Source organism: Folsomia candida, unplaced genomic scaffold (assembly GCF_002217175.1).
Source record: "Folsomia candida strain VU population unplaced genomic scaffold, ASM221717v1 Fcan01_Sc049, whole genome shotgun sequence".
Taxonomy (NCBI): domain Eukaryota; kingdom Metazoa; phylum Arthropoda; class Collembola; order Entomobryomorpha; family Isotomidae; genus Folsomia; species Folsomia candida.
The window spans coordinates 29,676-44,947 of NW_019091241.1; the positions used below are offsets into that span (position 1 = coordinate 29,676).

Below are 15,272 nucleotides of genomic sequence, written 5' to 3' on the forward strand. Positions count from 1 at the left end.
ACGTTGCAGAATGACTGACGAAGACACGTTGAAAAAGCTGTTATATAATCGAAACTATTGAGATTATGACCAAATGGTGCAAAATAAAAATGTAAAGTGCTCTCAATGCTAATCTTATTGTATTGAGTACATAATAAAATATTGTGCATTTACAATCGTGCTTGGTTCTTGTAAGAAGAGTTTTTTTTTAAATTTTAGACTTCCAAATTTTCAAAGATCTCTTTACGTAGACTTGACAAAATTTAAGGAAGTAAGTCGTCGTTAAATTCGTCCGTGTTTTCGTCGTCCATTTCCACGGAATATATTTGACATTCGGCCATGAAGGAGCTGCTGATAAGTGGATGCTGGTTTTGTCCTCTGACCGAATTATTGGCCATTTTATTGTCATTCAGGGTTGGTCGAGTAGCGTAACAGCGTCGAATCATTCGTCTCCGGGTAAGCAGCAGTTTCGAGTGCGCCGAGTTTTTTCTGAAAATTTTACAAAGCTTAAGTTAAGATGCCCTTGGATGACGCGTTGATTTTTCATCTCGCGAGATGAAACCGGATTACAATTTATATGTAACGCCAAGTTAATAATCCAAAGTTGAAATGTCACTTACTTGAAGTATGGTTTGAATGACTGTCTCAAAACACAAATTCCCACATAAACCAATGTTACGAAGAACATAAAAAATATTCCCGTCTCGATAAGGTCCTTCCACTTGGGCAACCGGTGCTTATCCGCAGTGTGCGTCCCATTCTGTGAGACCAAAGAACTCGAATATGCATGGAAAACAGTCGAGTTGGAAATCTCTGGATAGTTTACTGCATTATTCTGCATAATAAAAAATAGAAAAGAAAGATGCCCCAAAAATTGGTGGCGACGACAAGTGCAGAATTTTGTGGGATTTGGATTTCACATGCTGAAATTGGGGTGAGATTTCGGATAGCAAGCAGATGACGACGACTGAATGCACCTGAATTCCTGAACGAGAGAGAGAGAAGTGTTTAGAAAATGTGGAGAGTCTGATTTTTTGCAGGATTTGGTTGTTTATGACTGAAACGTCAGCCTCCGTTTTCACTTCACTTCAATTATGTTTGTTTATACAACCTCATCCTCGGAAGGTTAATGGAATTCACCACAAATGTCAACACGAATTTGCTTCTCGCTGACGAACGGAACATTTGGTTGTTCTCCTGAAAGGAAAGCCAACAAATGCTCCAGCAGGAACTCAAAATCTCCCTTCCCATAATGATCCAATATTTGTGGAAACTAAAATTATGCCAGTGATATTTCTTTTCGACTTTTGAAATAATTTTTGGCCCAGTGAAAAGTAGTTGTAATAGTTTGAAATCTTTATTGCGAGTCTTTTGAATTAATGCTTGATTTGTATCGCTGAGGTAAAACGGATGAGTTATTTTGGAGACATGTTAGGGAGGTGTGGTTAGTGCTTCATGGCTTCGACGTAGGTGGGCGGGTATTCTCTCTCCATTTCGAAGAAGGACGCGGGTGGGGGTGGCAGATGTTCCGTCGACTTTTTGAGGGCAGACTTGAGCACGCGACGTGGCGTGGTGTTGGGATCGGGCAGCGGAGACTCCGACCCCACCGCCCGATTCGGGTCAATGTTGGTCGTCACGGGGGAGAAGGACACCGTTCTGGCTTCCGGCCGGTTGGGAATCGATTCCCACAAGTTGAGCGAGTTTTGGAGTATTTGTTGTGAGCGGGCGTCCCTTCCGGACTCGTTGGAACTGGAACGTCTGTCAGGTCGCGCAAATAATTAATTATGCATTGCAAAATGGTAGTGACCAAATATTTCTGATCCTCAATACCTCATGCAAGTAATGTAAATGATGATTTCCAGGGAAAAGACGAGCATTCCAAAGATGACGATGGGTAGGATTGTTAAGAAGACGACGAAGCGAACGTCGAGGCGTCCCTTGAAGTAGAAGAAGGACCTGGACTCGTTCCTCTCGACGTTGGTGGTGGTGCTGGGGTAGTCTGGCGGGTAGAGGAGCACCGGCTTCCCGTCCTCCCTCATCTCACCCGACTTCCAGATCAACTTGACCCGCTTCCCGTCCCCGTAGAAGGGGAAGATGAGGTCCTTGCAGCTGAACTCACCGCAAACATGCTCGATTCGTGGAGGTCGTCGCGAGTTACAGCCCAGACTGGACAGGTTCAGCTCGTACTGTTGCAAGGTACACTTCTTACTGTGACCTGACAGCCATGGAAAAGTGTTTACATATTGGTTCCTATTAAATCTTATGTGCAACGTAATGAGTAATTTATGTACCACTTTCGGAAGTAAAGTAAATTTGAAAGTAGAAATTTTTCCTAAATTTTTCCTCGTTTTTGAGAAATCTTTCCAGGTTTCTGAAAATGGAGAAGGATTTCTTCCTCCTCCGCTCATCTCTAGGCCAGTAGATATGGTTCGCGACGGTGTCCAGGTCGACCGAAGTTTCGTCGCAGGACAACTCCACACCCTCCTCCTCGTCAAATTGGAGCTAAATACAAGGGCAAACATTTTAACTCACGTTTTGCACTTGTTAGTAAAACGATAATTGGCTACAAAATTCAAGCAAATATTGATCAGATTGGGGGATTGACGTGTGTAATTAGCAAATCAACATAGCTCCAACTATGATGATGATGGTTTCACAAACATGACTTTTGGATACGCATATTTATTAGGCCTGCCGTAACCACAATGTCTCAACCTTCGCCTACTGCACACCATACATTGCACAACTCGTCAATAATGCCTAAACATTTTGTCAGGGCTGACTTATTACTCATATTTGGTTTTCGTATCAAGTTCCATTACAGTTTTATTAGGAGTCAGGATACGAAAAGCAGAACAACGTTCTCTGAATTATTCATTCCCAGTGTGTGCCACTCATCAGCAATTTTACTGGAAAATTTAGCAATTTTTTTGCAAACTCTCGTAAGAAAATATTTAATTTGCTTTACGTCAAAATTTCATGCATCCAACGCTGTTTGATTTTGTAACAAAATTCGAATTAAAGAAGCTTATGTGGAGTAGTACCTTGATAAATTTTGTGCAAATTTTGGCATTAGCAGCTTCAAAGTCAAGTGGAAGAAAGCTGAGATTCATGAAGAGTATTTTATTGACGACTCGCGAACTTGTAGCGTTTGTCCTCCCACCGCCCCCACCAGCGTGGTGCTGGTTACTGTTTGGGGGGAAGTTGATGGCGGAGGGTCTGAGGTCGCAGGGGAGAAAGGTCATGGGGGAGAAAGTCTTCAGCGCCCAAATGTCGTTCGGAACGGGCGTGTTTGGGTTGATCCCGTCCCCGCGGAGGATCAGCGCCCCTGAGGAAGAGTTGAACTTTGAGGAGGACGACGAGCTGATGATGCGATTCTCGTTCCCTCCAATCATCGGGTTTGGGCAGAGTTGGTCGCTGAATATGTCATCTGTGGGTGGAGACAAGATTGGAGATGAGTTGTTGCGTGGTCGGAAGAATTAAGTATACTCACCATTGCCAAGGAAGGACCAACGATTGAGTCCCTCTGTGTGCCGATTATTTGCATACACGTCTCGCACCATGAGCGACGACAATATTGCCAGCAGCACGGGCACCATTATCACAACTTGTGCAGATTTTGTATATACACCTCCACTACTACGACCGCTACAATTAACGGAAGAGCGCCTTATCACTATTGTCTTCTTTTTCACGACTCGTCCAGAAAAGTTGGTTGGTTTTAGTCGGGTTCGGATCGTCCACCTGGGACAAGACCCGTTCCTACTGGACATTAAAAACGAGATTGGAAATGAAAAGGGTGAATTATGGAGAACAATGGAGCCCAATATTTTTGGTGTCACATGACGATAAAGTGTTACGAGTGAGGAAGTGAGGGATGGACAATTGAGGTTTGGGCGAGAGTGAAAGTGGGATTATTTGTGGAGCGGAGGAGTCTATTGAACTCTCTTCCCTGCATCCCAAATAGCTCTGGGAGAGTGAAAGTGGGTGAAAGCAGAGGAGAGGAGAAAGCTGGCTACACCGAAATTGGGGTCTCCTCCGAATCCGGGTCGTTCTCCAACTCATTCACCCGCGGACGCTCTCCTCCTTTTCGTATACATATACAGTCGTACCTACGCAGAGAGGGCATAAAACTATAGGGCGGTTGGAACACTGGGTCGTCGTCGTAAGATGCAAAATGCATGACTTTTTCTCCTTCTTCCCCGCCCGCTATGCCCCTTCCTCTCCATTCACAATAACACACACGTTCGGACGGACGGACTTTCTCTCCCACTGCAGATTCGCCACCAGGATATTCCCAAGTCCTACTCTTTCTCCTCCATTGAAGGCAATGGGATTCATTTGCAGAGGAAACTGCCAGTCCCATTTCATTCCTGATGAAGCGTACGCCACTCTCTCTGACCGCTTTCTCCTTCCTGCATTAATGAAATACATAGCACACGGCGCGTGTACGGCTACGTAAATAAATTGCCTAATCAAAACACTGCCTCTCGCAGGACAGAACTATCTCGTGGCCAAATTAAATATACATGATTCTCACTTTTCTCGCAGCTTGGACGATGCCTTGCATCAGTTGTGAAGAGGATTAGACCGTTTCTTATGCTCATACGGCGTAAGAGATCTCCTGGGATTTTTCCCTTTCCTGGTCCTATGTACGTACGTACGTATGGGGACCGGTGGCTGGTGAACACGCGAGGTTCCGAGTTATTAGACGAAGAGAGGAGCAATAAATCTTATTCCGCCGGAAGCCACGACCTTAAGGGTTCGCATGCGGAGAAAATTATCCGCTCAACCTAGGTCACCGCATACACGCTTTCTTTCTGCCGTGCTCGTGAGAGGACGAGCTCATGAATTATATGAATAAAGAGAGAGTTAAAGAAACGTTAAAGAGAGAGTTGGTTCTGGTCGGTCGGATGTGTAGGCAGGCAGCAGGGTTTGGAATTGCACAAGATATTTGTGTCACTCTGTCCTAATCGTAATGGACGAAATACGACCCGTCCTTCCACCGGGAGCCATTATTCCGTCAACACTTCCGGATAACATGTCTAGTTGTGCACCATACCGCTAATAACGCCCTCATGGAATACGCAACCAAAAAAAATTACAACGAGACCGGGATGGGAACAAGCTTTTATTAAGAACGTAGCATGTCTGTCCCACGTAGAGTAACATTTTGATGACTTTTTACTCATGGTTCAGCGGATTATTTATGGTGACTGGTTATGCTCCCTCATGAAAAAAACGTCAAAAGAGCTACATAATTTAATTATGGTTCATCATTTTGCACATATTTATTTATTTATCGCGAGATATGGCGACCACTCGGAATGATCAGATCAGGTCGTATATGCATACATAAAATCAATAAAAATGTCCACAAATGTTGTACACATTAAAGAAGGGCCAATTACTGCGTGATTATTGTATGTTTTGCTATAAAACAACGATCAAGCTGGATATTATATGCATATTCCGCAATTTGGGTAACAAAGAGATCATCTTGCAGCACGCACGTGTGAAGAAATGTATCAAGAAATGCACAACAACTTATCGCTGTTGACATTGAACAACAAATGAACAGGTTTGTGTTTGTGTGTGAATGCACCAGAGTAGCGGATGTCCACTTTTTTGTGTGCGAATCCTCGAGTCTTGCGAACTATCATCCACATTGTGCAGTAATAGTTAGGATTATGTGTAAGTAAGATAATTTGTGTTGATGCGATTAGTGAGGGGTCAGCATTTCTGTTATTTGTATTGGGTCTGGTTAGTTCCATGCACGTCGGAAATGACATGAGGCACAAATGCAGGAACTCATTAAAGCGATTGGGATGGAGTAGAACAGTTAGTTGTGGCAATGGAATTGGTGGTTTGGCTAATAGGTCGTCTCAATCCGGAAGATCTTTTTTTGAGGAAAATGTGAACAAGTTAATAATAATTGGAATAAGAGAGAAGCCTTATCTCAAATTGCTTGCCATTCTCGCTCCTCAGAACGAAACGTCAACACTGTGCTCGTCGATTTGGTCCGAATTGATTGAATTTGCAAATTTGCAGATCTTGTCGACAATGACGTTGGTCCTGCTCGATGAGGAGGTCTCCGTTTTCGAAGAGGTAAATTTTTTCTCCTTCTGGTTGATCTCGTGAGTGAGTGGCATTTTGTCCGAAATGAGCAGCGAATAATTTGGCTGGTTCCAGTTCCGCACGCTCACCGTGGACCTCAACGTGGACGAAACGACGCGTCTCAGATTTTTGCGAGCTCGAGACCTGAACGTGAAAAGGGGGGAAGAAATGCTGCGTCGATCAGTCGAGTGGCGAGAATCCAATGAGATTGAGACAATCAGTAAATGGGAAATTCCGTCTGAAATTCTGAAAGAGTTCCGCATGTATTTCACGGGATTGGATGAGCAGGGTTATCCAGGTGAGACCTTATCAACCGCTGAGAGTAATAAGTAGCAACATGGTAATAATGAATGTGCTAGTTTACTTGATTCCACTGGGTCGATGGGATGGTCGGAAAATTCTGGGGAAGGGGTTGAAGGAGGAGAGCATCAAGTTCATGTACCGCACATTGGAAACAATCATGGCTGCGTGCAGGGACCTGGGCGTCACCAAGTTTTCCGTTATCGTGGACAACGACGGCCTCACCTTGTGGAAATGTGCTCACTGGGATTGTAAGACATTTGCCTACCATTTTCTCACTTGTTATGTGCCAATGACACGGATGACGAGGGCCTCATAATTGTTCTTCTTAATTCGTGCAGCTATTGAATCCAGCATCCGAGTTATTAAAGACTTTGAGTCGAATTATCCGGAAACTTTGGTGAACGCCTACTTGGTCAACAGTACGTGGCTACATAAATATTTCCTCTTTCGTCTGTTTGGCTAATTAGCAAGTCTGATTTTGTAAATTTCTAAATTGACTAAATTCAGCCCCCACTGTGTTTTGGCAAGCTTTCAAATTCATCAAACCAGTCCTGGCTGGGAACACGCTGGCGAAAATCAACATTTTTGACTCTGATAAGAAAAAGTGGAGTGCGGCTTTGCTGGAGAGAATTCCGAAGGATGCTCTTCCCAACGAGTACGGAGGTGACGCCAAGGCCTTCGACATCCATTTAGCATAAAGCAAATATACATACGCATCGACATATTTATTGCCCCACACTCTCCAAGGTTCCTAAGTATTCTCCTCTCTTCAGCTTAAATATATACGTAAATCGCGCATCTTATTTTTGTGTCAGAATAATTAATTTCGAAAAATAAAACAAAATCAGCTCAGATCGACTAGGAATTTAGGTTTATTTTTGATTGGATGTATTGCGTAAGTTAATATTTTGCACTATAAATTTTGTCCGGGGTAAAAATGTGGCGTGGGTTTTGCCAGTCACTTTTTGAACTCTTCTGGTCGAGTGGTGCAACCCATCTTTCCAGCGTCCCCTGAAATGAGGTAGTGTGGAGGCAGAAGAAATGCAAGTCTGCCGTAAATGTTCAGGACGTCCGTGTACAAGGACATGGACCTATTTGAAGATCACAAAAGTGCAATTAATTACACCCGCTGACATAATTCAGAGTCCAGTAACTTACGAATTAATGGGATCGAAATGAGGTGAGTAGGTGGCACTGCGCACCATGGCTTTGGTGTTGAAGAGGTAATAGGCTGGAAACACGACGAGTCCTCCGTGCATGGCCACCCTGTACAGCCAAGTGTACGAAAAGTGACGTCGGGGAAGGAACCAGAGTGCTGCAAACAGTAAAATATGTACGCGTTCTTAAAAATCTCCATCCACACAAGCCAATTCCGACAAGTACTTATCTATGTATTTATTACCCATGAATGACAACAAGACGGTGTACATTCCTATGCGAAGGGGGATTTCCCACTTGGCGAAAGCGTCGTGTGGGAGGATGGTGCTGACCCCGGTGAGACCTCCGACCAGCCCGGCCGTCACGAAGCCAGCGCGGATGATGGACTGCGCCCCGAGGAGATAGAGCGGAGCGGCGGAAAGGCCGACAAGTAGCGCCTGCGCGATCGAGCCAGCCTGCTTCGCACCAAATCCTTCCCGATACGGCAACGACCTCACCAACATGGTCACCGCGAACTGAGAAGCCATTGCTAGGCCGATGGCGAGCAAGGGCTGTGCCGAGATGGCGTTCAGAAAGATCGGATTCCGAAAAAAGCTACAAGATTTCAGCACGATTTTATTTCCGGCGTATGAAGAAATCAAGAGCTTGTTTGACCAACCGGAACGATGCGGCGGCGCCCAAGGTTGATATTCCTAAGGAGTTGAACATGTACATGTACGCCGTGTTGATTCGGTCGCTAATAAATTCGGGGGCGTAGAGACCTCCTCCACTTGACGACACGAGTGTCGACACTTCTCCATCATCTTGGTCAAAGAGGGTGTAGTACAAGAGGGAGCCTGACCCAAAGACGAGTCCCGCAGTGACAATTCCTTGGCCTGAAAAGGGTCACGTAGCAATTAAATCAAGTAATTGCTGTGCGTTGTGGTTCAACGAACTAGTTGGTGGATGAGACGAACCGATGCCCGCGACCGTCTTTCCCACCGGTCCTTGTTTCGCCTCGAGGACGAGAACGGTGTCCCGAAGTTTTTGATGCAGTCGAACCTTGTGCTGCTCGGGTTTGGATTTTTGCTTGGCCTGCTGAAAAAATGTTCTCACAAGTTTCCGAGATCTGTGCGGAAGGGGCGATGAGTGGCATAGCGTTCTACTCGTCAAGTCGGCAGCAATTCGGGACACATTTTTCAGCGAAGTCGGACCTAGAAGCATTTTACCCCGGCGACAAGACCATGAAATTATTGGTTGCTCTCGTTGAAGCAACGTGCATTATTACCTAATTGTTACTATTTCGTACATATTTCGTACTATTTCATCCACCTATTTCTGCTCCCTACGAAATCCGTGTTACATGGTTACGGCATTTATTCATCGCGAATGTACAAAACCAGTTTTCCAGAGGCGGACTGGCATAATTTTAGGAGAATGGAAATCGGCCTAATAATTGGCCTTATGCAATTCAAGCCAGGAGCATGTTCAAGGACGTTCACTTACTATCCTTATTCTCGCAAGAGATGACTTCTTTCTGATCTTCAATCACGACTCGCGAGAGAGAAATTGAGAATAATTTGGCGAGATAGTTATTCTTCAGACCTCTTCTGCTTTTGCCAGTTAAGATTAATCGCAAATTAATTAAATACAGATCTCCTAAAGGATTAAATAAAGTAGTTTTGGCTGAGTGTTTGTTCTTCTGAAGAGCATACACACAGAGATAAAATGAGCCATGTATGGGTTTAGGGTGGCAAATATTTGTGCGTGAATTGAGAAGAGTAGAATTCGCGAATGGAAGGAATGCTTGCAAAAAAGGGGGCAAGAAGTTGTGTGGTATTTGCTTAGCTTGGGAGCGATCTTTCAATCAATGCCAATCCAAGACGCCACTTAAGCATTGGTCGCACACCCGGATTTCTTGTTGTGCCATTATTCCTTTGTGGCTGGGAGAGAATGGATGGACCAGACCACCACGCCCAGCCACCACCACCACACAAAGCCATCCAGGCGTATTTACTTAGGCGTGTGTACCTCCACACCGTGTGTACTACTAACCTAGTGCAAAAATGCTTATTTAGCCAGCCAGCTCTTTCATGTAATGCAACACGTATCGAAGTGATGCAATCCCTACCTTTTAGAAGCCTGATTGTGAAATAAATTGTGTTTTAAAGTTTAAAAAAAACTAACTGCTGAGCGGAGCATGCATACATCGACTTGTTATTGACTGGATAATATCAGATTGCGAGATTTATTATGCAGCACTGATTGCACTGTCGTCTTCCGTATTAAGTAAGTGAGTAGGTAATAACCACTCGTGAAATGATTTAATGGATGCATGAACCATGTTCTAACGTGCTTATGACTTGGGTGGGTTCATTATAATGAGCACTATGAGGCAACTTAAGGGTTAGTGAGGCGTCTCTGGACAAAATCATGCGGGGTATAAAAGCCCAGGAAAGCATGGTTTGGGATCAGTAACGCCTTTGTAGCCAACTAATTCAATCACTTCATCCTCACCAAAAACCAAAACCTACTCCAAAATGTTCAAGTACTTGGTAAGTGGCTCACAACACAAAGCTAAATTAATTTCCTGTGGCCAGAGGAGTGATTTTTCTGGAATTTAATAAGTAATTTCAGTCTCAGATTTGAAATATGCCTAATTTTGTCTCAGGTTGTTCTTGCCCTCGCCTTGGCCTACGTTGCCGCCGCTCCCCAACTCCTCCTCCGATCTGCCGCCGTCCTCGACAACGAGGGTGCCAAGCAAATTGGACTCCCATTCTCAAACGGATGGACCGACGGACCCAACAACGGTATCGGCCCAGTCGTCCACGCCTATGCCGCCCCCGTCCTCCACTCTTCCGTCGTCCACACCCCATGGATCGGAGGAGCTCACCACGTCGTCCTGTAAATTAGTCCCCAAATTATTCCACCTTCAACTGTCTTCTTTTTTAGCGGCCCATCAAAATAAATTGGCAATCATCAGCAGAAAATAAATTGCAAAACTTTGCTTAAATTCCGAGTCTTTGTCACGATTTCATTTATTTCCTTCTGTGAAAATTCCGCGTTGGTTGAAACTTCCCAAGTTGTTCGGAAATATTTGCGGAGTTCCTTTCCCAAAAAGATCTTCAAACGTAAACAAGTTTTACAAGATGAGTTTTCAGGGGGATTCGTACCAGGGGAGCGTGGGATGGTTCGGGACGAACCGGTTCGGGAATCCCAAAGTGCTCGAGAGAATCCAACCCTTGGTCGAGTCAGGATTGTTCGACATGTGGAAAAGTCTTTGTCAGTTTGGAAATATTTACAAGAATCTGCAGTTTTCATCAGAAAATGAGTTCCAGCCTCAGAATATTGTCTCAAATATTGCAACGTTGTTCATACTTTTTTCAGGGGGGTATTATTCTTGAGATTTTATGTGATTTTGTGGTTCGCTATTTCGAAAAAGAAGGGAGAACCGACTCGGGGGTAGAAATATATGAAATAATAATAAATAGAAAGAAAAAATAAAAGACGAAATACCAAGAGGGATGCACTTGTTTGATGGATGAGTACATTATTACAAAAATAAGTATAAGTAATCTCAATATGGAGAAACAGTTTTCCAGAAACCAATCGACATTATTTTTACGAGAATGAAAATCGTTCTCGTTTTGTAAACTTCCCAAGGTCCTACAACTCTTTGCTTTGTTCTTGGACAGTGTCGTAATATTTGTACACATTTTCTTTCATTATGCGTACCTCTCTTATGGTGTATGCATAGCACTTACACTGACCAACAATGAATAGAATGACGTATTTACTATATATAGGATGTTGGATTAATATTTGCAATGTCAATAAATAATCATGTTCAATTGACTATTTAATCAGCCGTGTTTAATATTTAAATAAGGAGGATTGGACAAAAAATGGTTAACAAGAAATTTTGACAATGACTGAAAAATGACATTTTTCTATAAATAGATAAATATACTATAGACGACTTGAAGGAATATTTACTTAGTTGGAAGAAGTTAAACCGAAATGGATGCAAACTTTGGTTTGCTGATTGTTTTAATCGAACGAATCTTAATTTTAACCTTTAACTCATCAATCGAATTTAGCCTTTTTTGGGTTTTCCTCACTGTTGGTATCCAGCCACATTCGGTTCTTGAAATACTCTTTATTTCGTTGTGGCATTTCATCCAACGATGCTTCTATTGATGACAAGAATATTTCTTGGCATCCTTCTATTTGTCTTAGTGAATTTTTAGATTTATTATGACACGCTGCATCTGTCACCAGCCTTGTCGCATATTTGATTGTCACTGCGGTAGAAAAACCGACAGAGACGTGTCCTATTTTCTTGACTTCTTTGGGATTGAATGTCCAGCCCTTTAGAAACTGGCTTACGTAACTGCATCCAATGTAGGGAAGGCCTAATCTCGATTTTTCCGTTCCAGTAACGTTCATGTCGTAAATAAGTTGAGCTCCGTAAGTCAGGTCAACAGCGGAAGTAAAATCGACGCTCATATCCATGACCTTTCCTGATGCGATCTCGGTCCAGTTGAATATGTAGCACTGGTATCCTCTATCTAAATTTTCCTCCCGGGTATTCTTGGCATATTCTCCACATTTGATATTTTTGTTTTCATCCTCATCATAGAAAACCGAACCCTCAGATATTTCAATATGGTAATTGTTAAGGTGGCGCTTCAGACCATCAGCGTTGACAAAAGGAATTCTGCATTCATCGCATCTGTACTGACTCACAACTGAAATTTTATAAATATTTTGGCTTGTTTATATTTTACTCTCAAATTTTCACTAAAGAAGGATATAGTGACATTTTCGAAAGCTTGCATTAAATTTAAGAGAACATTTTTATAAAAATAACTTCCGCCCATTTGACTCCTTTTATCTCTGCTTGAGCAGTAATAAGATTTGTGTTGATAAACAATACTTAATTTTTAAAATATCTTACACATGTGCTTCGCTTTTATGTGGTCCGCCAATCGTGACGGACGCTGGGCTCTTGTTCCACATACTTTGCATTCGTATGAGTCAGCATTATGGCGAATGGTGGAATTTTCGACCGAGATAGCCTCATAAAGTGGACCCGGTGATTTTTCATAATATTCCATCTAATCAAATAAAGAACAATAAAAGGATAAATAAACAGACGACATGGATGATGATTGTTAAAACAGTTATCGGTTTTGTTATTGAGTCAAAAGCACCATAATAATAGAAATATGTACATAAATTAAATCAATACATTTGGTTTGATTAATTCCTGGATTACGGAATTTGTAGTCCTCTTATAAACGGTACTGGTGTCGGATGTCATGTCCAATACAGCGATTAAAATATTTTTATACATGTCCTTCAAAAAGTCATTTTTATTGGTGTATACGTCGGTTGGGGGGTCCATGTTTAGTTTTAACAATAGTTTTTAATTTTTCTAAACTATATCTTGTACAGCTTTATTAACTGAATTGATGTGTCTATGTGGTCATCACAATTATACACACAATTTGAATTATTTTGTGATATCGTCAATTAATATAAAATACTTTCAAACCTAACCTTATTTAATTGTGTAGCAGAGTTCCAGAATTAAGCACGGTGAGATATAGGAGCAGAGTAGAGATGTAAACAAAGGGCTAAACCGAGTTTTAACACGATATTGTGTGCACAAACAGCACACAACCAGATAGGACACAACCTGATTCTTTAATATGGTGTCTTAGTTAAAAGTGTTAAATGTTTTGGTCGGGTTGTTGATAATCTCGCCAACGGATGGACTGACGGACCCAACAACGGAATTGGACCAGTCGTCGCCTACTCCGCCCCAGTTGTCCACTCATCCGTCGTCCACGCCCCACTCGTCCATGGCGCTCACCACTTTGTCCTTTAAATTAGTCCCCAACTTATTCAAGTCCCTGTTTTTTCACTCTCCCAGAACAAGATAATTGGCAAATCATCATTCAAATGATCAGTAAAAAATAAAATGCACAACTCTGCTAAATTCTGATTCGTCCTTGTTACGCACGTTTTACTTATTTAATTGTCTAATAATTTGTATAAAAAGTACGTCATAAATTTCATGCATATTAATTAATCAGTTAATTAAATATTACACGGTGGATGAAATATACTTTGGACTTTTGTCCTTCCGATGGTCTCCAGCGTTCTCCTCGCCGAAGGGATCGCTCGCATTGAACTCAAAGTCAAAGTCCGAGTCGTCCGCGGGTCCACGTCTCTGCGAACTACTTTTCGGTCTCGTGGAACTCCCTCGTCTGTAGTTGTCCCCTTCGCCATCGTCGTCATTGTCACGTCGCTCAACCTCGTCGTCATCCCTGTTGGACCGTTCTCTGCTGTTCTTCTTACCTCGTTTTCCTCCCCTTTGGCGAGTCTGCCCGTACGAGTCCACTTCGTCATACCCTTTGTAAAAGTCCTCCTCATTGTCGTCACTGCTGCGACTTTTCCCGTTGTCACTGGAGGCATCGCTGTGTTGGTAATCGTCACTGTCACGGTCTCGGTTCGAGGAGCGGTATTTCTTCTGACCTCCTCCCCGACGACCTCCTCCTCTGTTGGAACCACTGCGACTCGTGCCATAGTCGTCGTCATTGTCCGTGTCGAAGTCAATCTCACCAGACTTTTTGTAGTCGTCGTTCTTCTCCCTGTTGTACTTGGAGCTTCTCTCGTAGCCCTTGGTGCCAGAGTCGTAGATGTCGGAGCTGTCGGCGTCGTCCTCGTCCTCCGACCTGTACCGTTTCTTCTTCTTCTCCGGCTCTCGCTCCCGGTGCGAGGCACGGTCGTCGTCGTAGTCGTAGTCGTCGTCGTTGTCGCGACTCTTTTGTCGCTCGTCACGCGTGTCTGTCCCATGTTTGCTGCGCTTGGTGTTGCTGTAAGCTTTGGTGGGTTGTTCGCTCGAGTGGTGGTAGGAGGTGGAGTAGCTCTGCGGCTCGGATTCGATGACTTGGAGGTACCCGTTCGGACCCGAGTAGTTCTTCACTTTGGGCTTTGAGGACTTGGATCCTCGACCACTTTGGCGCTTCGCTTTGCGGTTGGAGGACGAGCTGGACAAGTCTGATTGGAAAATATTCAAGGACATTTAGCATACAATCACCCAAACCTAGAGCAGAAGAACGAACCTTTGGGAGAATGGATCTCAGTGAAATTCTGAGTTAACGGTGCCCCAAGTGACGGCGTAGGCGACCCGCTGGTTTTGTGAACCCCACTTTGTCCATCTGCGGAATGAATGGGGACGGTCCCGTGCAGAATCCCGAGCACTATTAGCGAATAAATATTCATCTTTTCCCTGTTTCACTGCGAAATGCTTGGCAAACTTTGGATGCTGCTCTCCATTTATTTTTTACTGGGGTGTACTTCACAAGTGGCTGAGTGGGTTAATTACGAGAGGAAAGGATCGGAACGAGAGTGAGATGAGCGATGAACTGAACTCGAGTTTTGAGTGGTTTACTTGCTACAGAGGAAACTGATCAAGTGTGACCTCGCAGAGAGACGTACAGCTTCTTGGGTTGGAAATGAATGTGGGGCAAATTGGGCGAAAAATGAAAGCGTTCACAATCAATTTTTCCATGCGGTCGGCTTCCTCCTTTTGCTCATGCTCCTCAGTCTGCAGTTTGCCCAATATTTCTTACGTAACAAACTCATATTGCGTGCGAAATGGATGCTCTGATGGGTTTGAGTCCTATGTAACAAAATGAGCGTCCTTATAAAATTTCGACGCG

The 15,272-nt window shown here is 43.5% G+C and overlaps 5 protein-coding genes across 6 annotated transcripts; 1 reads left to right on the forward strand and 4 right to left on the reverse strand.

Annotated features, from left to right (window-relative positions):
• Positions 1-98: 98 nt before the first annotated feature.
• LOC110862080 lies at positions 99-3,922 on the reverse strand. The gene is made up of 6 exons (XM_035845258.1): positions 3,473-3,922; positions 3,024-3,409; positions 2,271-2,481; positions 1,810-2,194; positions 600-1,737; positions 99-468 (listed from the first exon to the last, which is right to left on the reverse strand). Exons 1-5 carry the CDS (start codon positions 3,750-3,752, stop codon positions 1,425-1,427), a joined length of 1,575 nt encoding a protein of 524 aa, XP_035701151.1. The 5' UTR covers positions 3,753-3,922; the 3' UTR covers positions 99-468; positions 600-1,424.
• Positions 2,721-7,253, forward strand: LOC110862142 (SEC14-like protein 4). 2 transcript variants are annotated; one of them, XM_022111310.2, is made up of 6 exons: positions 2,721-2,921; positions 6,031-6,087; positions 6,172-6,394; positions 6,456-6,647; positions 6,738-6,818; positions 6,907-7,253. In XM_022111310.2, exons 1-6 carry the CDS (start codon positions 2,736-2,738, stop codon positions 7,095-7,097), a joined length of 930 nt encoding a protein of 309 aa, XP_021967002.2. In that variant the 5' UTR covers positions 2,721-2,735; the 3' UTR covers positions 7,098-7,253. The 2 variants fall into 2 exon arrangements, with proteins under 2 accessions (XP_021967002.2, XP_035701153.1); XM_035845260.1 differs by lacking the exon at positions 2,721-2,921 and having other exon boundaries at positions 5,634-6,087.
• Positions 7,042-9,639, reverse strand: LOC110862081 (growth hormone-inducible transmembrane protein). Its single transcript, XM_022111236.2, has 5 exons — positions 8,514-9,639; positions 8,216-8,432; positions 7,802-8,151; positions 7,558-7,714; positions 7,042-7,490 (listed from the first exon to the last, which is right to left on the reverse strand). Exons 1-5 carry the CDS (start codon positions 8,758-8,760, stop codon positions 7,358-7,360), a joined length of 1,104 nt encoding a protein of 367 aa, XP_021966928.1. The 5' UTR covers positions 8,761-9,639; the 3' UTR covers positions 7,042-7,357.
• A 1,550-nt stretch (positions 9,640-11,189) lies between these two features.
• LOC118433370 lies at positions 11,190-13,233 on the reverse strand. Its single transcript, XM_035845261.1, has 3 exons — positions 13,102-13,233; positions 12,497-12,656; positions 11,190-12,287 (listed from the first exon to the last, which is right to left on the reverse strand). Exons 2-3 carry the CDS (start codon positions 12,654-12,656, stop codon positions 11,623-11,625), a joined length of 825 nt encoding a protein of 274 aa, XP_035701154.1. The 5' UTR covers positions 13,102-13,233; the 3' UTR covers positions 11,190-11,622.
• LOC110862082 (protein starmaker) lies at positions 12,942-14,989 on the reverse strand. The gene is made up of 2 exons (XM_022111237.2): positions 14,673-14,989; positions 12,942-14,607 (listed from the first exon to the last, which is right to left on the reverse strand). The coding sequence occupies exons 1-2, from the start codon at positions 14,830-14,832 to the stop codon at positions 13,652-13,654; spliced, it is 1,116 nt and encodes a 371-aa protein (XP_021966929.1). The 5' UTR covers positions 14,833-14,989; the 3' UTR covers positions 12,942-13,651.
• Positions 14,990-15,272: the final 283 nt, after the last annotated feature.

Coding starts and splice junctions, on each gene's coding strand:
- LOC110862080 (XM_035845258.1), bottom strand. CDS start 3,752: ATGTCCAGTAGGAACGGGTCTTGTCCCAGGTGGACGATCCGAACCCGA. Junction 2,195..2,270: donor TTACTTTACTTCCGAAAGTG/GTACATAAATTA, acceptor CATGGCTGTCAG/GTCACAGTAAGAAGTGTACC. Junction 1,738..1,809: donor ATTTACATTACTTGCATGAG/GTATTGAGGATC, acceptor GCGACCTGACAG/ACGTTCCAGTTCCAACGAGT.
- LOC110862142 (XM_035845260.1), top strand. CDS start 5,752: ATGCACGTCGGAAATGACATGAGGCACAAATGCAGGAACTCATTAAAG. Junction 6,088..6,171: donor AGGTCTCCGTTTTCGAAGAG/GTAAATTTTTTC, acceptor GGCTGGTTCCAG/TTCCGCACGCTCACCGTGGA. Junction 6,819..6,906: donor GAACGCCTACTTGGTCAACA/GTACGTGGCTAC, acceptor GACTAAATTCAG/CCCCCACTGTGTTTTGGCAA.
- LOC110862081 (XM_022111236.2), bottom strand. CDS start 8,760: ATGCTTCTAGGTCCGACTTCGCTGAAAAATGTGTCCCGAATTGCTGCC. Junction 8,152..8,215: donor GGCGCCGCCGCATCGTTCCG/GTTGGTCAAACA, acceptor GAAATCTTGTAG/CTTTTTTCGGAATCCGATCT. Junction 7,491..7,557: donor CATTTCGATCCCATTAATTC/GTAAGTTACTGG, acceptor ATCTTCAAATAG/GTCCATGTCCTTGTACACGG.
- LOC118433370 (XM_035845261.1), bottom strand. CDS start 12,656: ATGGAATATTATGAAAAATCACCGGGTCCACTTTATGAGGCTATCTCG. Junction 12,288..12,496: donor CATAAAAGCGAAGCACATGT/GTAAGATATTTT, acceptor ATAAAATTTCAG/TTGTGAGTCAGTACAGATGC.
- LOC110862082 (XM_022111237.2), bottom strand. CDS start 14,832: ATGAATATTTATTCGCTAATAGTGCTCGGGATTCTGCACGGGACCGTC. Junction 14,608..14,672: donor TGAGATCCATTCTCCCAAAG/GTTCGTTCTTCT, acceptor TTTTCCAATCAG/ACTTGTCCAGCTCGTCCTCC.